Source organism: Pelecanus crispus, chromosome Z (assembly GCF_030463565.1).
Source record: "Pelecanus crispus isolate bPelCri1 chromosome Z, bPelCri1.pri, whole genome shotgun sequence".
NCBI classification, from domain to species: Eukaryota; Metazoa; Chordata; class Aves; order Pelecaniformes; family Pelecanidae; genus Pelecanus; species Pelecanus crispus.
The window spans coordinates 1,847,097-1,869,061 of record NC_134676.1 but is presented as its reverse complement, the minus strand read 5'-3'; the positions used below and the strand labels follow the sequence as shown (position 1 = coordinate 1,869,061).

The 21,965-nt window shown below is 45.2% G+C and overlaps 3 protein-coding genes across 7 annotated transcripts in view; 1 reads left to right on the top strand and 2 right to left on the bottom strand.

Annotated features, from left to right (window-relative positions):
• The window catches only part of MBD2 (methyl-CpG binding domain protein 2), a 43,396-nt gene extending 40,866 nt beyond the window's left edge, over positions 1–2,530 (bottom strand). The window contains exon 1 of the mRNA XM_075726775.1: positions 2,418–2,530. Within this exon, the coding sequence (XP_075582890.1) occupies positions 2,418–2,530 (113 nt within the window). The remainder of the gene's footprint in view (positions 1–2,417) is intronic.
• Positions 2,531–4,537: 2,007 nt separating this feature from the next.
• POLI (DNA polymerase iota) lies at positions 4,538–14,160 on the top strand. Of its 5 annotated transcripts, XM_075726395.1 has the most exons (11): positions 4,569–4,694; positions 5,420–5,584; positions 6,389–6,541; positions 7,557–7,793; positions 8,479–8,657; positions 8,926–9,017; positions 10,569–10,702; positions 11,932–12,134; positions 13,224–13,456; positions 13,613–13,659; positions 13,789–14,160. In XM_075726395.1, the coding sequence occupies exons 1-11, from the start codon at positions 4,658–4,660 to the stop codon at positions 14,037–14,039; spliced, it is 1,731 nt and encodes a 576-aa protein (XP_075582510.1). In that variant the 5' UTR covers positions 4,569–4,657; the 3' UTR covers positions 14,040–14,160. The 5 variants fall into 5 exon arrangements, with proteins under 5 accessions (XP_075582512.1, XP_075582514.1, XP_075582510.1 ...); XM_075726397.1 differs by lacking the exons at positions 13,224–13,456; positions 13,613–13,659; positions 13,789–14,160 and adding an exon at positions 12,685–12,837 and having other exon boundaries at positions 4,538–4,694; XM_009488850.2 differs by having other exon boundaries at positions 13,224–14,160.
• On the bottom strand, positions 13,925–21,632 carry STARD6 (StAR related lipid transfer domain containing 6). Its single transcript, XM_009488849.2, has 7 exons — positions 21,543–21,632; positions 21,329–21,378; positions 18,129–18,255; positions 16,886–17,003; positions 15,700–15,793; positions 15,210–15,365; positions 13,925–13,956 (listed from the first exon to the last, which is right to left on the bottom strand). Exons 1-6 carry the CDS (start codon positions 21,630–21,632, stop codon positions 15,212–15,214), a joined length of 633 nt encoding a protein of 210 aa, XP_009487124.1. The 3' UTR covers positions 13,925–13,956; positions 15,210–15,211.
• Positions 21,633–21,965: the final 333 nt, after the last annotated feature.

Here is a 21,965-nt window from a genome sequence, read left to right as displayed (position 1 = left end):
TCGCCTAAAAAAAGTTTTCAATCGGATTCAATCAAAAAGCTTGCGAAAACTCAACATTCCTCCTCTGCGCCTAGCGATCCTTTCGTCAGACGTTTAATTTTCTTTAGCGGCAGCACGTGATGGGTCAAATGATGCCATATTCAACACTGACAGAAACCGACTTTTCCATTAGCTGGTATCTGAGAGGGAGCAAGCGCGACTTTCTCACTCCTCCAGCCGGGCAGCAGAAAGACCGAGTCCATTCACTGCAACAAAAGGAGACTGCTAGGCCTGCTCGGAAACAGCAATGTTAGGGAGAGATTTCAGGTGTGGTTCATCAGATGCATATAGAGCTATAAATAGAGGTGCTGTGGGTAAGAGGTTAGCCGTTGCAGAAGACAGCTTCCTCTGCTGTGCAGCAGGCTGGACTTACAGAAGCATGGCCTAAGAGCAAAACTTGAGAATTTATTTGATTTCTGCCCCGAGAAAAAGAACTGTCTTTTCAGGTTCTGAAAGCAAGCGGGAGGCTGAAACAAAATTAGGTTGCTGTTGCTTCTCTTGGTTTTACTATAACCTGCGCAGTAGCAGCGAGAACATTTAGCAGCGGCAAGACTTCTCCAATTTTCACATGCTTTTAACTTTGCCAAAATTTCAGCTGTTGTTACTAATGGTAAGCTTCCTAATCGGTTCAGTGTGTGTGTGGGGGGGGGTGTGTGCATCCCGCCAGCGACCTAACTATTTCGGTGGGACGTCTCGGGTACGGATCGTGGCAACTCTGGCTTGGTTTCAAAGCAGGGGGGCTGTTCTCTTCAGGCTGATCCCGCTCTACCGAACAGCTAGGCTCGGGAGGCTCGTAAGGCAGCACTGGCGCTCCGCTCCCGAAGGAAAAACCGGGCCGTGGGGGCTCCTTTGCAAGCCCTGCAAGCCCCCCGGCCGCCCAGCTGCCAGCCCGTCGCCTGGCAGCGGCAGGGAAGCACGGAGCATCGCTGCAGACAGCCGCGGCTCCTCCCGAGCGCGGGGCACGGCCGGCAGCCCGGGGCTCCCGCACGGGCGGCGGGAGGAGCTCCGGCGGGGGCGGGGGGGCCCGGCCTCCAGCCCGCCCTGCGGGAGCCTCTCCCCGAGGGCCCCCCCGCCGCGGCAGCCGCCGGCCTGCGCCCACGGGGCCCGGCTGCCTCGGGGCGCTGCCCCCGGACAGGCGCCCGCCCGCCCGCCCCCTCCGCCCCGCCACCGCCGCTCGCCCCAGCGCGGCGCTCAGGGCCGCTCCCCGCAACGGCCCCGGGCAGGGGAGCCACGGCCGGGGGCGCCGGCCCTCTGGCAGGGGAGCCATGGCGGGAGGGGACCGGCCCTCTGGCAGGGGAGCCATGGCGGGGGGCACCCTCTGGCAGGGGAGCCATGGCAGGAGGGGACCAGCCTGAGGGCACCGGCCCTCTGGCAGGGGAGCCATGGTGGGGGCACTGGCCCTCTGGCAGGGGAGCCATGGCAGGAGGGGACCAGCCTCACCCCCTGGCAGGGGAGCCATGGAGGGAGGGGACCAGCCTGAGGGCACCGGCCTCACCCCCTGGCAGGGGAGCCATGGCGGGAGGGCACCGGCCTTAGGGCACCAGCCTCATCCCCTGGCAGGAGCCATGGCGGAAGGGCACGGGCCCTCTGACAGAGGACCCATGGCCGGGGGCACTGGCCTCACCCCCTGGCAGGGGAGCCATGGCGGGAGGGGACCAGCCTGAGGGCACCGGCCCTCTGGCAGGGGATCCATGGCGGGAGGGGACCGACCCTCTGGCAGGGGAGCCATGGCAGGAGGGGACCGGCCCTCTGGCAGGGGAGCCATGGCAGGAGGGGACCGGCCCTCTGGCAGGGGAGCCATGGCGGGAGGGGACCGGCCCTCTGGCAGGGGAGCCATGGCGGGAGGGGACCGACCCTCTGGCAGGGGAGCCATGGCGGGAGGGGACCAGCCCTCTGGCAGGGGAGCCATGGCCGGGGGACACCCCCTGGCAGGGGAGCCATGGCCGGGGGGCACCCTCTGGCAGGGGAGCCATGGCGGGAGGGGACCGGCCCTCTGGCAGGGGAGCCATGGCCGGGGGGCACCCCCTGGCAGGGGAGCCATGGCGGGGGGCACCCTCTGGCAGGCGGGGGGCACCCTCTGGCAGGCGGGCGGGCGGGCGGCGGCGGGAGGGCACCGGCCCCATCGTCCCCTGACAGGCGGGCGCCAGGAGGGGCCCGGCCCTCTGACAGGCGGCCCGGCGGGAGGGGAGCGGGGCTCCCCGCGGCCCCTGACAGGCGGGGAGCGGCAGCGGGAGCGGCCCCGAGCCTCCCCGGGCAGGGGCAGCTGGGGGAGCAGGTGGCGGCGCCGGGGCCGGGGAGCGCGGGTCCCCGCCGGGGGCCGGCCCCGTCCCGCCGGGGGAGCGGGCTGTCAGGGGCCGGCCGGCCCCGCCGGGACCTACCTGAAGTAGTAGACATCGCTCTTGCCGGCGCTGAGGCCCGACTTGCGGATCACCTCTTCCTTCTTCCAGCCCGGGGGCAGCGCGGGGCAGTCCATCCTACCCTGCTTCTCCATGCACCGGGCGCGGGGCCCGCGGCGGCGGACGAGGAGGAGGAGGAGGAGGAGGAGGTGGAGGAGGAGGAGCGGGGAAGGGGCTCTCCCGGCGCCCAGCCCCCGGCTCTCTCAACAAGAGCTTTATTGTTCCCGGACGCTGCCGGGGCCGGGACCCCCTGGCGATGGCGGCCGCGGCGCGGAGCTCAGCGCCAGGAGCCGCGGGCTGCGCGCGCAGCCGCCGGAGCGTTCCCCCGGCGCCCGCTTCCGCGGCCGGGCCCCGGAATCCGGGTCAGCGGCGGCGGGCCTGGAGCGGCCGAGCCCGCCGACCATAGAGAGCGCCGGAGGCGGGGTAGAGCGGGCAGGGCGGTGCGGGCCGGCACCCCCGGGCTGGGCGGGGGGCGGGGGGGTGTCGCCCCCTCCCTCCCCTTCGCGGCGGCTGTGGGGACGCGCCTCCCGCACAGCCCCGCTCTGCCGTCGACGCCAAGTCGCCCGTTTTCTCCTCCAACGTGTCCGTGAACAAAACGCTTCCCTGCCTTCCCCCACGGTCAGTTTATTCGTCTCCTCCCCGCACCGGGCTGACAGCCCCTCAGCGGCTCCCCGCCGGGCTCGGGGGGTGCTTCCCCGCTCGGCCCCGCACCCCGCCAAGCCCCCGCCGGGCACCGGGGCGGCCCCGCCGCAAAGCCCACATGGCACAAGCCGAGGAGCGCGTCCCCGCGCCGCCGCTCTCCCGGCTCCGCGCCCTCCTCAGCGCCGGCCGCCATTCCCGCGGGGCCCGTCCCCGCCTCGGCGGCTTCGCAGGCGCCCAGCGCAGGCCGCGGCCCCGGCCCTCAGCCGCCGCGGCGCTAGGACCTGCGCGGCGCGGCCCGGCGGCCGCCTCCTCGGCGGGGCGGGCGCAGCGCGAAGGGAGCTGCGGGAGCGCGGCCGAACCCGCCGGCGGCGGCGGGGAGCGGCTCTGCGGCGGCGGATGAGTCAGCCCTGAGGCGGCATGGAGCCCTTCCCGCCGCCCACGGAGGAGGACGAGGAGGACTGGCTTCGCCCGCAGCCGGGCGGCGGGGCCGCTCCGCCCGCCCCGTGTGAGCCTGGGCCCCGGGCGGCGGCGGGGAGCAATGGCGCCGGCTGCTGAGGGGAGCGGCGGCAGCCGCCGCGGCCCGGAGCCCGCGGCCCGCTCGGCTCCGGAGCGCTGCGTTCTGCCTGCGCCGGGGCTCGGCGGCGGGGCACAGGGGAGAGGCAGGAGCTGCGGGGGGGACGAGCCGGGCCGAGCCCAGCCGAGCGCGGCCGAACCCGGCCGAGCCGAGCCGAGCCGAGCCGAGCCGAGCCGAAGCCGGCCGATCCCAGCCGATCCCGGCCGCCTGAGGAAGAGAAACCCTCCTGGGCGCCGTGAGGAGGGGCGGCCGTAACCCGGCTTTTATTCGGTTTTAATTATTTCTGTCACGCTGTAACCGCTTTGCTTCTCCACTTCGCAACGTGAGGCCTCGGGAGGTGTTAAAACGGCCGCCCCCAAACCAGCATCCTTTGGACCAGTCCTTTGGACTGTATCAACTCCTCGGGGTTATTTTCAGCTTAGAGAAATAAAAGCCTTTTTTTTTTTTTTTTTAAATTTTCTCTCAGTTTTCTTTTCACTTGTTTTCGTAGCAGGGTTTGCTCTTTGTTGGATGGCGATTTGCCGTCGTCATTGGCCGCCCCTGGGGAGGGCGGGTACCCACGAGAGCTGTCTTAGCGGAGTTAAATCAGATTATTTTACAGAAGCATGTTAGAAGTTTCACTGTGACAGGACATTGTATCAGTAAAGCGATGTTCTGAGACAGTTCCGTGAAAAAACCATACAGCTGACCCTCAAAAACGGGAGTGTTTAGTAGTAAGCCGAGCTGCTGTGGACGACTTACGCTCACAAGTAATCCTAGAATTAACGAAGCGCTAGAATTAGTATAAAACTTGTAAATTGTATATTCTTCTTGTAATACCTGTTTATTAGCATGGATTAATTTTTTTTTTAAAAAATTGTTACATCACGTGCAAGGCGGCGAGTAATTTTTGATGTGTTCGTTTACTTTCCTTGCAGCAGGCCACAGCAAGTCTGTATCGGCAAGAAGCGCGGCGTGCAGAGCCGTCGTGCACGTTGACTTGGACTGCTTTTACGCCCAAGTAGAAATGATCCGTAATCCTGAATTAAGAGACAAGCCTTTAGGTACGAGTTACTTTGCTGTTAATTTGGGGATTACGTGTGCTCAGGCAGAAGAAGCTAAGGACGTGAAGAAAGGAAGGACGTGCCTGTGCGGTGAGATACAGGCAGTCACACCGGAGCTGTAACCGCATCCAGAGCGAGCAAGGTGCAGTCTAGACTCCGTGTAGCTGTGACTACAAGATTAATAAATCCTCTTGGGCACAAGTACAGGCACTTTGCCGACGTGCCCGAGCAGTTCTGGGGATTGAGGCTGGTTTATAACGTACATGGGCAGAGAGGGGGCTGAGCTCCACCGATGAGCCTGAGCCTTTTGACACAGTCATGCTTAAAGCATGCTTTATTCTACCCAGAACTTAAGAATGAACGCGAGGCGGCCAGTAGCGTCTGCGATCAGTGGAGAAAGTACATCGTAAAATGACTGTTACATAAAGAGCACTTTCACGGGTAAGATTGCCTGAAAAGGCCCCAAATTAAGAGCGATACTACAATGGGAAAAAGTATCTGTAAGGCTTTAAAATGTTCTTACCGTCCAGTCATCTAAATCAAGAGATCTGTCCTTCTCATAGTCTTGTGAGACTGTTGCGGTGGTTTGTTTGCTGCTGCTGCGATGTTGCGTTCTGATCAAAGCATGTCCTTCGCAGTCTTTGCAGTGGCCTGAAAGTACTGTGGCCTTCTGTGAAGCACCAAGAAACCTAAACGTTGAAAAAAAATTTAACCTTTATTTTTAGGTGTGCAACAGAAAAACATCGTAGTTACCTGTAACTATGAAGCCAGAAAACTTGGAATTAAGAAATTGATGTCTGTCAAGGATGCTAAAGAGAAGTGTCCTCAGCTGGTACTGGTTAACGGAGAAGATCTAACTCCATACAGGGAAATGTCGTACAAGGTTACAGGTACAAAATTAACAATTTTTCAGTGGAGGACAAACACTTTCTGTTAAACTCTGTGTGCACATGCACACGTGTGCAATGGGACATGACATTTTCCTGCTCTAAAGGTTCTTACTAGAATGCGCCTCGTACCATGGCGATCATACTTAGTTGTACAATGTCAGTATTTCATAAACCAAGCTATTAGACTTGGTTGCAATCTGTAATTTGCACTGTAGATATATCGTACCGATGTCATATGGGGTCTGTATGCTGTGTTAGGATTATGCCCGTGTAGTTCTTGAGGAACAATTTTTCTTATTTAAATACTGACTGCAGTGATCTGTTTCCCAGTGTGAAGGAATGGAGGACAGAATGCTGAAGCCTTCGAGTGGGTGCACTTCTGCAGTATCTCTTAATTAAATCATGTGCCAGCATTGGCGTTGATTACTGCTGTTACCATTAGCCGTGTTAGCAGGAGAAATAGCAGTAACTTAAAAGTGAAAGCCCACCCAGCCGGGAAACAGATTTCCTTAGGAGAAAGTACTGCAGAAGTTAAGAACTATAAATCCAAAAAGAAATGAGGAAAGAAAGAAGATTTGGGGAGAGGAAAAGCAGACGACAGAGGTAGTTGTGGGATGAAGAAATAGTCCTCCTCTTCACCTCTCCTAAAATAAGTGCCTTATTTTATCTGGAAGAGAATATAGTTTCTCTTCATGTAAGGATCCTACTTGAATCCCTGGGAAATCAGCTGTGGATTGATGCAGACATGAAAACCTCACGTTACTGGTTGTGTGCATATTATCCTTGGGTATCTTTTCCTCCTAGAGTTGTTGGGGGAATTTTGTCCGCTGGTGGAAAGGCTTGGGTTTGATGAAAATTTTGTGGATATCACAGAGCTTGTAGAGAAGAGACTAAAGCAGCTACAGCAAAGTGGATGTTCCACGGTCTGTGTGTCTGGCCACGTGTACAACCACCAAGGTGAGTTAAACATTCTTCGTGTTGAAAAATAGGGTAAACGTTTGTGAAGTTCAGTACAAAGTATCTGTCTGCTTCCAAGTATTGTCCAGAGCTGAACGGCTGGAAACTTGTATTGCTCCGTGCTCGGTTTCTGTATTTGAGAGTACACGTATCACAACTGTTAATCGGCGTTCCAATTAGGTTGTACAAAAAATAAATCTCCGTGGTAGATAAGCAGGTACAATGATTTGGGAGAACAGATTTTCATTGTCCTTTTCCTTTAAAGTAGTTTTACTGTAGTAAGACATAGAATTTTGTTTTGGCTTGACTGTTGCTGTCAATTGGCAAAATTGAATGAGTTTTTTAATACATAAAAACCAAAACCCAGAGTAAATTTTTGCTCTAGCCATTAGGTCAGGAATAGATTTACTGGGACTTAAGTAGCTAACTGAGCTGCTTCGTCCATCGTCAGATGTGAATGCAATAGCTATGCTGCAATACTCATTTACTGCAACACTACTTACAGTAGGAAGGAAAGCAGCTGGTTTTTCCTGGCTGTGAGCTATTGCGATGGCTTTGAATATGGTTTGGAAAGGAGGGAAATGCCTGAACAGTCCTTTTCCTCATTTGGCATTTGCATGTGAGTAATAAAGGCTTAGCTGCAAGGCAGCCCTCTAAATTAAAGATTTGTAAATCTACTTTGGTGACATTCGTACAAGAATCTGTGATATTTAACACTTTTCTTTGACATCTCTTAATATATTGTATTTTGTATTTAAAATACTCCTTAAACATTATGCTTCCTGGACAGTATGCCCCTGGTTTTGGACAGCAGCAGTCTCCTTTTTTACCAGGGTTTTTGGGAGATAGGAGCGAGGTTAAACTTGGCTACAGGAGCCACGGCAATACCGCTTGACCCGAGAGACCATAGCTTCTTGTATTGCTTTAACGCACCGTACAAAATATCTAAATCTAGAGAATGAGGTAACTGGGCAACCATTTCCGTGCTGAACGCCACTTGCTTTTTCTTTTGCAGCTATCAATTTGCACGATACAGCGCATGTAAGACTCGTTATCGGATCTCAGATTGCAGAGGAGTTCAGGGAAGCCATACATGCGAGACTGGGCCTCACGGGCTGTGCAGGAGTGGCCTCTAACAAATTACTGTCTAAACTAGTATCTGGGACCTTTAAACCAAATCAGCAAACAGTTCTTCTGCCCGAAAGCTGTCAAGATCTGATGCGCAGCCTTGATCACATCCAAAGAGTGCCTGGTAAGTAAAGTGGAGAGCATAGTGACAAGTCTTAAGATGGTAAGAAAAAAAAGAATACTGAAAAAATTATAGCTGAAATAATTTTACAATCTAGTTCTCGCAAGCAGGCAGCGGGGTGTGCAGATGCATGTTCAGGGTGCTTGCTTTTTTTTCATAAGCTGTTTGGAGTTTTGTTTAGCAAAAAGAATGAAAGCGCTTTGGTTATCTTAATTTTCAGTTGTGACATAAACGTGTTGCAGCACTTCACAAGATACCTTCAAAAATACCAAAATCTCAGTTTATTTTTGTTGAAGCCCAAACGTTGTGGTTGGTACTAGGTTTTAAATACAAACTTTTTAAAACTTGCTGATTGGAAACCTACTGACAGTTATTAAAACAGTCTATTGGAGCCTGACAGACTACTCTGAGTAAGTATTTTTCCTAATTATTCTACGCTGACCTGAGCTGTTGGCCAGGAAGCACTGACGTAGGCTAGAGACACAGGCAGACCTTTGCCGTGTCCCAGTATGGCTTTTCTAATGGCAGATTCTAAAATTTGAATGGAAACACACCAGAAATGTTGCTGAAAAGCCTGCACTGCAGTAGCGAAAATAATTATCAGTACGTGGGTGGGCATTTTATGTATATGTGTGTGTGTGTATATATTTTCACTTTTCTGTATATTTTTAATATACATTTTATTTAGGCATTGGCTCCAAAACTACCAAACGTCTCGAAACACTGGGCGTTAGGAACGTGTGTGATCTCCAAGCGTTTCCATCTGCTGTGTTAGAGAAGGAACTAGGTGTTGCTGTTGCTCAGCGTATCCAAAAACTCAGCTACGGGGAAGATGACTCCCCTGTGACCCCATCAGGCCCTCCTCAGGTACGAGCATTGTTCTGAAGTACTTTATAAAGAGCAAAAAAATTGCTTTTAGTTTTATACAGCTTTGCTGGATTAACCAAAATGATGCATTTTTGTATGTATTCTCTAGCGCAACTCAAATTGATGTGTAATTCTCCTGAAATTCAGTTGAGCTCTGAGTGTCAAAGGTATCTTGGTGTTAATGCTACACACTTAATTGTGATATTTTTTTCCTCTTCAGAATTTTGAAGTAAATATAAAATCGAAAGGACTAATGTGTTTTTTTCAGTCCTTTAGCGATGAAGATTCCTTCAAAAAATGTTCGTCAGAAGTGGAAGTTAAAGAGAAAATTGAAGAACTGCTTTCTAACCTATTAGACAGGTGACTGCCTTCAGTAGCTCTTTTTGATGACTGAAATTGTGACCTGAAGGGACTTGGAGCGTATGTTAGGTTTGTCTTATACTCTTATGTTTCTTCTCATAGCAAAACGCCATGAGTAGGGACAGTCCTTGCCTCGCCAGCTTCCCCTTTGGTCTTTTTGTTCCCTCCATTCATGGATTGTCCTGCTGTACTGCCCCACTTTCCTCTTGCCCCCATCTTTTGCCCCCAGGCTGGCTGCCAGCCCTTCCATTCCTGTGCAGCCTCTCTGATAAAGATCTTTGCATATTCCATTTGCTGATCCTTCTCTGTTGCTTTGGTTGCGCATCACAGTATTTACTGCATCTTCACTAACCTCTCTGAAGTACCCTAGGTTTTCTTTCTCTTTCCGCAAGTGACTTTCTCTACTTTCAGACCCTTGGTTATCACCATTTATGCATGTCTGCCGTTCCACAGCTTATTTTTCTGTCAGTCTGAAAGAACTTTTTCATTTCTTCCTCCCTCCCTTGGCCTGGGAATCCAGGCACCATCCAGACCCAAGACACTTGACAAAAACACCAGCGTAGCAGGAGGATGCATTTACTTATGTCTTGACTACTGTGACTTTCCTATCCTCCCTTTCTATCCCATGACTCTCTTTACTTAAAAGAAATTAATAAAAAAAGAGTAATATTCTAGCAGCACAGCACTGTGTTTCCTGTCCTGCCATGCTTCAACAACTTAAGCCATCTTTGTGTCAGTCCTGACTAGCCTTTGTGTCCCCCATTAGTTTTATTATTTTTTTTCTCTAAATATTTTCATATTGTCTGCACACCTCTCCAAGCCTTAAAATAATCTACAAGTCCTAAAGGTTTTTTTTTCTGTCCCCACGTCTATGCAAGTCTCACAACAGATAGATCCATTTTAGTTATATTAACATTGTGGAGAAGCAGTCTTTCATCTGCATCTCAGATACTGCTTGGTAATCACAAAATTTGAAGTGAGGCTGTTTGTCCTATCTTGTTTACAACATGGAGAATTGAGATTTTTTTTTTTTTTGGTAGGGAAAATACCCCTGCCCCCCCCCCCCCCCCCCCCAATGCCTTTTGGAGGGGGAAAGAAACAATTACATACTTTGTTTCTTACTCTTCATCCAAAAGCTGGCTAACCTTTTGCTGCTGAAGTGGGGATCTTTCCTTGAAAAGCAGAAAGAAGAGCTAAAAGCTGAGGATTACGCAGGGTGTAACCACAAAGACTAGGCTGCTTTCAGTGTATTAAATATGAAACGTGGCAGTATTGCAGACTGACCCACTTAATTTTCACATTCACTTCAGTTGAAGATTCTTGGAGACAGTATTCTCATTGTATTGAACTTCTAACTTATGGGTAACTAAGGGAACCGGTGAGGACCCAAAGTTCCCCGTATAATCCGTGCAGTAAAGCCAGAAGTTGGGAGAGATCTGTAATGCTTAATTCAAGTGACTTGGTAACCTAGATGCTGTAACAGTTTCCACAGACCCTCTGAAAAATACTCGTAGCAATGCTTATTGCTTTGTGCACGTTGATGTTCCTTAGAATACACAAAGATGGAAGACAACCACACACAGTGAGACTGACCATACGCCAGTTCTCCTCAACCGACAAATGGTTTCATCGGGAAAGTCGTCAGTGTCCTATTCCGCCTCATCTCATTCAGAAATTTGGAAAAGGTAAACTTAGAATTTTTGAAGGTATCAACTTTGTGCTGCTGCCACCTAACTTCTCTGTAAAATTCTGTTACTTAATGTCATGATAATACTCCCTACACTCAATATTTGGAAACTTTTCCCTTACTTGTAATGGATGTATGTTGATGAGATATGCTAAAAACATACAGAACTTCACTGTGGGAATAACTTCTATGTTACTACCATGTTTTAACCCAACCTGGCTGGATTCCTGGCAGTAAATTTCTTAGTGGGGTGGGAAAGGGCGACTGGGGGCTGCTTCCCAGATTAATAATCTACTGTTCTCTATTAGGGATTTGAATTACATTCTCAGTTTTATTAGGTAACAAAATGTCTTTTTGATGTACCTCTGAAAATTAATCACATAAAGGCTCTCCTCCTTCTCAGACTTAAGCTTTCCAACCAGCAATTGCGATTCATTTGACACTTCATTCCAATTGGGGTGAGGAAATAAATCTGAATCACGGCTGTGTCAGCACACCGAATCACTCTTCCCTGACTTCAATTCCCGAATTACTTCTTGCAATCCTAGAGAAGCTATTGAAAGTCTCTGTAGGTCCCTACTTCAAAATTGCTACTGGACTTCTACATTGGAGGAGATGACTGTCAGCTCATATAGTCATGCAAACTCCAATAAACCGTGTGGTTATGGCCAGTGTTGGGGTAATGTTCTATACCTGCGTGGCCCTGTAAAGGCCCTTTTTGGCAGAATTAGATCATTTTTCCTATCTACTCCGCTTGGCTTGGATTCTGTAATTCTTCTTTTCTAACCTAAGTACATACTATAAAGTAATCTTCACAGGTGTGACATTAAGTATTTTTACTAGATGGGGGGGGGGGGAAGTCTGTTACTCAGTTCAGGATGTACCTGACAGGGCAGAACAAACAACGACTATATTGACAAGGTTATTTTGCAAGCCTTCAGCAGTGTTTAGAATTTAATACTTCGGAAATTCATGTTTTGAGATGAATACAGGTTTCCTTAGTGTATATAGCTGGAGCTATAAATATTCTCGTATTGCTAGGAATAGCACTGTATTTTCAACTTTTTAGACTACGACTGATCTCTTCTTTTTTGTGTACATGCAAAATGGTGACAGTTCAGAGCATGAAGTTAGAAGCTTGCCTTTGTACTCTGCTATTTAAATCAATCTTACTCACTCGGTTACTTTCGATTACATACATTGCTTTTTTCCCCAACCTTTTTTTAGAAAGCAGCAACGTTATATCCCCATTGGTTGCTATACTAATGAAGCTCTTTCGAAAGATGATAGATGTAGATCTACCATTTCATCTTACCCTTTTGAGTGTCTGCTTCTCCAACCTCAAAGATCTTCCTAGCAGCAAGAAAGGATCAATTGGTTTCTATCTAAAGCAGATGTCACCACCATCAGGCTCTGGTAAACGTGGCCGGGTAAGCTGAAAGACACTGAAAACTACCTGCAGATAAGAAAGTTCTGAGATATTTCTGTCTTTATTATATAGATTTAAACCGTAACTGCTTTGGAATTTTTAGGATCAGAAGTTTTATTCACCTGGTAAAAATGAAGATTTCTTTGGAGTCTTCTGAGGCTTTGTTTGCTTTCTTTCATTAAAAGAGATTTAATAGTCTTGAATGGGACAGCCAGCTAGGTTATCCAGCCCCTTAACCAAAGAGAACAGAATTCACCAAGGGAGAAATCCAGACTTTGTCTTCTAAAAAATAATTGCTGAATTTGGCTGTTCATTCCAGTAAGATCTGCCCTTTATTTAGCATTTGTGAAACAGCAGGCCACTTACTTAGATATTGTCATACTGAAGCATCTTTTACCTTAGACTAAAATCTCTGCAAAGTTGCTTACAATTTACCTTGTTGCTTTCATTAAGGTAACTTCCACAGTTATTATTTACCTTCCTATGCATTCTCAAGTCTCCCTGTTCAGCCTAGCAATTAATCAAAGATTCAATTCTGTATTGGCCACTAGGTTCTGATCTAGTGAGCTTCTAATTCCTGCTCGGAACGGAACAAATCTCCTACCTCCCAGCTGCCTCTGCTAGACAGTGTAGAAGCCGTCTGTGGAGACGCTGCTAAGTATTTCCACAAGATGCTTTCAGTGCGTAATACAAAACCTTAGTAACTTCAAAGTTATCTGTGTAATGACTTTACCGTTTCTGTCTTGACAAAGCGATTTTGCGTATCGATAAACTTGTCTGTTTCTCAGCTGCTCAGGACTGTGAGGGATAACATCATGTTGTGTATTCTAAAGCTCCACAGTTTTAAAGCAATAAAATGTAACGTCAAGGTATTTGCTACTTTAAAATCAGAAAAGGATTCCTACGTGTATGTACTTTTTAAGGTCTATGTTTGAAAATGAGATTTAAAAAAACACTACTGATCATAAGAAAAAAATATTACTGTCTGTTAAGGAATAATTTGAAGAACTTGCCATTAATAAACTAGTGTTTGGTAACTAGTAGCTTACACAGAACGTACTTAGGTTTTTACGTACATTTTTTGCCACAGGAAGTGGAAGATGTCTCACCAGGTGAGGGAAGTGCTTCTTGGAACCAGAACTGCAACAGAACTGGAGCTATAAAAAGTAGGAAATTTTCAGAGGAAAAGAAAAGCAATATTAAAAAAGCAGGAATTCCTGACTTCCCATTTCATTTGTCTCCTGGTGATATTGACCAGGAAGTCTTCAGGGAACTTCCAGAAGATATTCAAAAAGAAATTATTTCTGAAAAAGCAGAAGGAATCCCTACTGAGAATGTTTCGGGTCAGCCATCAGTATGTTTTGCAGGAGAGGTACAGAGCACTTCCCCAAATTCTGAGGGACTAAACAGCGACACACACTCTGCAGGGTGTATCACGCCAGCTCACGAAACTGCAGCTGCTCTGGCACGCAGCTCCAGGGCCAGTTGTTCTTCCGAGTGTCCCAGAAGTGCATTGCCAAGCAGCAGTATGGAAAAACAAGCTACTGACTCCCTGAACTTCAGAGGGAGAGATCTGTCACCGCTGGAAGCTGGAGCCAGCCAAACTGTTCTGCACGTCCCTGTCTCGGATAAAGATAAGCAGGCCTTGGAAACAGCTTCTGAGGATAAAACTTACAGTAGGCAAGCAGGAATTGTATTTCCTCCTGATGTTGACACAAAGACTTTTTATGAACTACCCACAGATGTGCAAGAAGAACTGCTAGCTGAATGGAAGAATCGGGAACCTGTGCCCAAGACTTCTATGGATAAACCCCCTGAAAAGCCTAAAGCAAATAAAGGAAGGAGGAATACAGCACCATCTTTATCACAGTCTAACAGTTTGCTAAGATATTTTAAACCCCAGTGAAATATTTTTTCATGATAGTGACACTATAAGAATCAGCAACTTGAAGGCACTTTAGTTATGAAAAGTTTACTGTAAATTGTAAAGATGTGAATATTAAAAATGTATTTTGACGACTTTTGCCATAAAGCCTGCTGGTGACTCTGTTTAAGTAGTGGTCTGTCTTATTTTTTGTCCTTCTAAACTGACATTTATCTGATGAATCTTCAGTTGTCCTAAAAATATGACAGCATCCAAACATGTTTTAGTATTCACTATTAATACCTTAACACGCTGACTGGGGGAAGGAATTTTTACTCTAATTTTCACTGAGTTATCGTATGTGTGCAGTTAATTGTTCCTAACAAATTGGGAGGGGATTGAGCGGAGAAGATGAAAGCAATTTTCACACTGTTCTTTAATTTGCAGCACTGTTTCTGTGATTGGTAATGGAAATTGCTGTTCGCATGGCTATTGCTATTTCCCGCAGTTAGCTCGTAACTAGAGGTACTAGAAATAGTAAGGGCTAATGGGAAACATTACTTCCAAATGAATCATATCACCAGCTCATTCCTGGAAATTAGTCAGCATATAAAAATTGTTGAGGTTTGGTGCTCAGGATTCAGAAAATGACAAACAACTCCGTGTATAAAGAGCAGCTTTTAATGAGATGCTATATACAAATTCGTCAGGCTTTTCTTGAAATATTTAATTGCAAAACAGTGAAATAGTTGCTAATTACAGATGCGCACTTATAGTTAAGAAACATATTTAAAGTCTCTAGTACACAAGATGTTTGCTTGTTTCAGTCAAGAGGACATAATTGAGGTAAGAATTTACCACGGTGTGTTTAAAGCTATGGCAACATACTTGACGACTGTATTTTAACATTGCTATAATTTATATCACCAGATTCTCACGTGTGTGTATATATATTCTCTGCATATAAAGTGCAAAAATATTACAAAACATCACCTGATTACATCGAAAGCGACATCCTGTACTTTGAGGGCACTTCAGTGTACATTCTTGCATCATTCCCAAGAACAGAGAAAACCAGCGTTCACCATTTTAGCAGTTAAGCTTTACACATTTCCACATAAACCACAATTAAAATAAACTTCATCATCTACTTTAAAAATGAATCCAAGTAAGAGTTACACGTGACTTAAGTGCTTATTATTTTCCACTTACATTTAATTATGGTCTTTCAAGCCCTTCAGTCCAGCTCTCGTTTCAGTGATTAAGTTTATGAGAGTAGTAGGCAATGCTGTCTCCACTACAGAACAGGGAAGCATTCCTCCTAGTTCTGGCTGAATAAATACAACTAGCTTAGAATGCGCTGGATTCCTGTGATGAAAGGAGCAAAATCCTTCAGTTAACACTTGTTGCTCTTGCTGTGAAACTTACTGAGACGTACAAATGCTTACAATTTATAGTTCGCCTCTGTTGAAATTACTAATACAAAAAAAGTGGAGGATGTATAAAAGTTTCAATTGTTTCAAAAGATAGTCTGAGTCACAAAACCGATCTGCACAAAACTCTAAAGTTTCCCCAGAATAAAACTGTCTAAATAAAATAACAACAAAAAAACCCCTGTGCGGTTCAGTAAATTTTAGGCTTTGTCTAGAGAAGACAACCGAGTAACCAAAGATGCTGATGTAAGGGGGCTTTAAATACTTACTCGGGCAAAGGTGCACACACATATCCACAGGGATTGTTATAACCACGGACACAAGAGGGAGTTGGAGGGCAGCTGGAGTATTCCACGCTGACAGCTAGAAGTCACCACACACAAAAAGCAAAATCAAATTAGTTCTGTTTATATATGTCAATCATACGACTCAAAAATACCTTTTAAAGACAGACAACTCTATTACAGGACAGTACAAGATCTCACAATACGGTCACTGCTGTGTTCAGCAATTCCATTCTGTACACAAAGCACCTAAAGGACATTAAATATTTGTGCAAGTAATTCAGTACATGTAAAAGTTTCTATAGATGTCTGGGTGGGTATACCCAAAAGTATTATCCTTGAGACGTGATTACACATACTTAAGTGTTGAGGTGCGGCTTAGTTCTGGACAAAGAAGTCAGTTTGTCAGCAGACGTCATTAATTAGTAAATGCAATTGCAGAGAAGACAAAACTGCTGCACACATGCACAGTAGTAGTTAGGAGGGGTTGTTTTGTTTAGCTATCCATTATTTTTGCATAACAGAAGTATTTTAAGAGTATGGCTTGAAAAAAGATAGGTCAGTAAAGTTCCAAGATGAAAAAATCTTGTTTTCTGCCACGTACTAAGATCCACACAAAGGAAAAAGATCAGCACAGAAATGAAGTAGCAGTGAGAGATTTTCCTGGCTGGCCATATAGTTGTATTATTAATCATTTTACATTTTGTGCAAGTTTACAGAGCCAAACTCAAAGAGAATCAAATATGGAGCGAATTAGCAAGTTCACTCTTGTGAACAGCATATTAGACAAGTAGCATTTGGTCAGGAAGCCATCCAAGTACAGAGAAGTGTTATTAAATAAACACTGAATTTATATAGGGAAATAATACATTCTAACTTCCTTGTACTACTACACTTCTTTCAATTTTTCAAATAGAGTCATAATAGGAGAGTAAACAAAGAACACGGTATTTTCATTGAAGATCAATTTTGATAGTTTTAGTATTAAAAAAAAACCCAAAAACCCAGCTTTGTTTTGGGGATAAACAGGAGGGGACTGTTAATGTCAGTAAGACCACACCGGGAGCAAGGTACTCTATACTGCGATGAGCCTGCAGAACTGATTCTACAGCCATTCACCTCCGGAACGCAGCCGAAATATGGAAACATGCAGTAGTTCCATGCAACTTACAGTTAGTTGTAAGGATATCACCAGGGTATGGTTTAACATGCAGCAGGTCAACAAAATCTCTTGATGAAATCAGTCCCATACCATAACTGTGCGTTACACTGTGGTATATACCAGTGTCCTACAAGTAAGTAAAAGTAATTGTTTGAATTAATATGCAAGAAGCTAAGTTTTCACTGGAGAAGCAGCGTTATATGTTAATAATGAGAATGTGGCAAAAATGGATTCCTATTTTTAGTGTAAGATGGCAGTTCTGAGATCTCATTAGGGCTGAACTAACAGGAGAGCCACGAAAGGGATCTTCCAGTAACCCAGGGTAGGGATTCACTGCCATTCCCTGTGGCCTAGATTTGAGGCAGGAGCAGCTTTTCTGTGTGGAAAAACTCCAAATGTGCACATTGAGTATCCATGTTTAGTGGAGCTAGAATGCCTATTTGCGTTACAACACACATGCTGGATTGCACATTGTGTTCTAGGACAAAGATGTATCATCTGTTAAATTAAATCAGTTCCAAAAAAAGCACAAAAAGATACGGTTGGATGTACCACTCCATCCTAACGTGACCAACTCTAGCAGATCCAGGCAGAGGAAAGTGAGAGAGAGGTTCAGGGAAGACAAGAAGGGGAGGATTCCCCCCCCCGGCCCCCGATTTAGAGAGTACTTTCATCCACTTGAGTCGTTCATATAAGTACAATGTGTCCCAAGACCTCTAAGTGGGCCATCTCTCTCAAGTGGTTAGATCAAAGGCAGCTAACACAGAACTGGTATTCTTCATAGGAATTCCGAGTTCTGTGTTTCCAGAGTGCCTGAGACAAAGTCCCAAACGACCAGAATTCAGAACATACAGTATTTCACAGCACTACTACGGCATCAATCCCATCTCCATGCTGCCCTTGACTTGGATTTTTTTAATTTCTATAAACCATGCTCCCTGTGGGAGGTGAGCTTTCCCTACATTTTGTCGTGATTGTGGCTCACCATACTCTTGATGGAGACTTCTGCTGTTCTCCATGCACTGAATTCTTGATATGCTCGAGGACATATATTTCACAATAATTATTTAACGCCTAAGGGGAGGGACACATTTCATACCCATTCCACGTAAGCAGCAGGTTTAAAGTTTTAACCAACCCAGAATGTATTTTGTATTGAGAACTTTCTTCGTCCCAAGAGAGGTCTTTTTAGTCACTGTAATTCATGCAGAAAGAGCTAAAATAAAATCTTTGTATTAAATTATCATATTACCTGGTCAATCCTTTCTAACAGCTTGTAAGATTGTAATGCTTTATCCCATTTGCTTCGATATTCAGGAAGATACATAAAAGGAATAATTTTACTAGGTACTTCCTTAATTATCCCTTCTCCACGGTATCTAGATTGTGTAAAAAAACAGATATTGAATTCACAGTTATGAATCGGAAAAATAAATGATACAATAATAAGCATCTAGCAGTTGGGGATGCCAGGCTATAATGAGGTAAAGCACACGAATGTGATTGTACTTGATGGATTGATTAAAATTGAAGTAGTAATAAAAATTATTATTCTGTAACTGATTTTTGAGACCATGACATTCTTGACACCATACATTTTAAGTGAATTATTTGTGAGCTATTAGATAGGAACTTGCTAATTTAAATATATGCAATTCACCTATTAATTTATTTTTTCTCTATAGATACTTTCAATCCATTTCGACACTGATTGCAAATCTTCTATTTATTAACTCGTACATCCTGGCACTTCTCCAACTTTTGTTCATAATCTTCTGAGGAGTCCAAGGCAAAGTTCACAGAGGGGAAGAGGGGCCTCTCACAAGGAAAAAGGAAACTCCTGTATTGCTGGGAATTGCTCACTAATACTGATAATTCTCACACCTAGTTCCTGGAGAAACTGTGAATCACTACAGTAAGCACTCACAGACAGCAGTTAAATGCAAAGGTGAAGGATGCTGCGCGACAACAGATGAGCTCAAAGGAGACAACACTTGCAAACAATTTAAGAAACATGAAATCAGATTTACAGACCCTGATGGTGCACGAGTGTAAGTCAGAAAGAGCAAAGATAGCCAAGTTCAAACCCAAACACAGAGGCCCCGTAAAGTCACGCATCTGTTTCTTCACTCTGTGGCAACTCTTATCACCACGTACTGCCTTGGTGGAGCGAGCGCCATGTGGGTGTATATGACTACTCCAGAAACCCGCTTCTCCACTAACTACAGCAGGTCCGATGGTGATGGAAAACATTTTAATGCCTACTCAAAAACAGCGAACGTAAGCTGTGGCAGGACCAGTTAAAACCAGTATATTAATATCTGGATACACCCTTTATTTCCATAACTCCCATGAACTTATGTTTACCAATCTCCTAAGCAGCTCTCGCCTGCATCCTGCAATATCTTCTCTCCTAAACTCAGAGTTGTTAATCAGGAGGACTTCTTCTAGGCAAGGCTTCTGAAAGACACAGTTGCTAGAATAAAAGAAAGGGCACACTTGTGAAAAATCTCAATTCCCAGTTTTTACCGTGGATTATTGAGAACACTGGAAAAAGAGGAAGTAAGCCTGGTAAAGACCGCTTGGCTCACCAAATCTAGTCTCGCTGTCTTAGACAAACTGAAATACATACCTCATTGTCTTTCTTGAGCTTAGGTGACATAATTCCAAAGAAAATCCTATTCAGCCTTGAACAATCACCCTAATGCTTCCCTGAACTCTGCTGAAAAATATTTCAGCTGACTGAAGCGAGGATCTCTATTGCTTTTCACTACCAGATCCCATACTGATTTCTTTTAGCAAGTAAAGCAAACTGTTAATACTCTTGCCAATTAAAAAAGAAAGTGGCATTTGTGATAGGCAGTTAATAAATATTCAACGTCAAACTGAAAATGCGAACAGCTATACTTTTGCTCCTACAAACAGCTAGCATTCCTTCACAAAAGACATGCTAGGGACCAGTGCTGCTTGCTAATGTGACAAAGATTTGTACAAAAATAAATGAGTTAAAGATTCTGGCTGTACCAAATGGCAGAAAGTACAATGATGCTTCTCCCAACTGCAAAGGACTTGCTGTATACAGGTCTGAGTGCAACTGAAAACGGCTTCATGCCTGATTGAGACCATAGCGTATCTTTTTTCCTCCACAGAAATAAGTCAGGCACATTCTTATGAATTCTAAGCAACCAGACTCTCACTCCTTCACATCCACCTGTACTGAAATAAGATCTGAACTACAATAATAATGCCACATACAAAGCATGGAAATTCTTATTAAGATAACAGTACTTTTAACATATTCTAATGAAATATTACAGCTGTTTTCCATTATAGTACTGTAGAGTAATTCTTCTGTAATAGTAGTGATATAGCATTGCCTTCTGTAATTAATACCTTCTTTGCTCAAACCTTCAGAAATAATTAGAAAACCAAGCAAGACTTTTGGATTTCGAATACCACTAATCACAGACATCTCATCATATTGAGAACAAAAAAGAATCAGATGCATATTTTCTCTACTGCCTATCTGTCGAGATTGGCATTTAATATAATTTAATACCCATTAGGCATTTTGATAAAATAAATTTTAAAAAAAAGAGGTGCTAAGGACATCTTGCAAGTGTCCTCTTTTCCTCTGCTTTTGCATGCTTCTCTTCAGTGAGATTTTTTTTCCTTTCCCCTGGTTAAATGAGCCAAATCAGCTTGGTAAACAATCAGCTGAGTGCCACGGCCACCATAAACAAGAAGCAGGATTGCAGAGCCAGGAGAGGGGTAGGGAAGAGGAGAGGAAGAACATAAGGAGTAGAGCCAATGCTATCAGTGACAGCAAGCTAGGAGATCAGCTTTATCTGCCTCGCCTAACTCCACTCTTTGGGCCAAATCTAGCTGCTTAACAGCACAGAATTCATTGCTCAATAGAAGGAAGGACAGATGAAATTGCTGCTCCAGAGATTACATGACCTTCTTATTCTCAGTACAGTTAATTCACTTTCGGGTGCCAGAAAGAAACAGGTACAAAGGACAGATAAGGTAGAGCAAGAGTGTAAGCACGTCTGCATGTGTGAGTATCGGTCATTTCACAAGTACAAAGGGGTGAAAAGTGAAGTGGTAAGATATAATTGCTTGAATAGAATATTACACCAGGAAGAGTCACTGGCTTCAGGCCAAAACCGTGACTCCGTATCTACTTATTCCATATTACTAAGTGTTATATAGTATTTAATTTTCATAGCACTTTTGAAAATTGCTTGGGAAATCCACCTCTCATATTCCAGCCCTATTGCTGACACAGCGTAACTACAGCACAAAATCTTCTCTACAGCTAACAAAACTAAACTTAACGCTTTCATACAGGACAGAACATGATTAAATTTTCCCTTTCAATCTTGGGTGTTACTGTTCAAAAGAGATGTTGTTATTCATTACAATGACAAACAAAATGTAAATACTTACATATTTCCTGCATACTCTTTTGAAGGCTTTGAGGAAACTGTAACATTTTTCTCAAAATAGAAAAAGGAAAAAAAAACTTAGCAGTTGATAACTTAGTGGTTAATAAAGAGTTACCAACTAATTTTTAAAGGAAAACAGTTTTAAACACTTGTTTGCAACAAAATTATTTCAATAAAAATAACTTTATAAACAATATTAACTAATATTTTCTTACTGAAACTTTTATCACTCTCCATCCTGAAGTATCTTGGCTGTATGATAAAATTTTTTCTGAAACTTCATCCGCAATTTTCTTATAGTCCATTTATCTGTAAAGATTTAAAAGCAATTTGCTGTTATATGATAAAAGCATTCCTTAAAGAACAAAAGCCATAGTGCTCATTCCTGTATTCTTTCCATAGGCTTTAGCATATGTTAATTGAGTATTTCTATCAAATGAGCTTTTTGTTCATCATACTCGATTACAGGAAAAAAAGTCTTTATTTAAATAAAATTCTGTAATTGACTTCCAGTCTGGGCTACTGAGAAGTAGGTGTTGGTGTGGATCTTGAGAATGAATTACAGCATCTAGTGAGACACACCGTTCACTCCGTATTAAATCCATCATTACTCCACATGAAAATTTCCCCTCCTTATA

Bases quoted from the DNA above. Each gene is read 5' to 3' on its own strand.
- STARD6 (XM_009488849.2), bottom strand. From the start codon at position 21,632: ATGGACTATAAGAAAATTGCGGATGAAGTTTCAGAAAAAATTTTATCA. The intron at 18,256-21,328 runs GTAAGTATTTAC...TACACAATCTAG, and splicing joins AAAGAGTATGCAGGAAATAT to ATACCGTGGAGAAGGGATAA. The intron at 15,366-15,699 runs GTAAGTATTTAA...CTTTCATCACAG, and splicing joins GTGTGTGCACCTTTGCCCGA to GAATCCAGCGCATTCTAAGC.
- POLI (XM_009488850.2), top strand. From the start codon at position 4,658: ATGATCCGTAATCCTGAATTAAGAGACAAGCCTTTAG. The intron at 4,695-5,419 runs GTACGAGTTACT...CTTTATTTTTAG, and splicing joins ATTAAGAGACAAGCCTTTAG to GTGTGCAACAGAAAAACATC. The intron at 8,658-8,925 runs GTACGAGCATTG...TGTTTTTTTCAG, and splicing joins CCCCATCAGGCCCTCCTCAG to TCCTTTAGCGATGAAGATTC.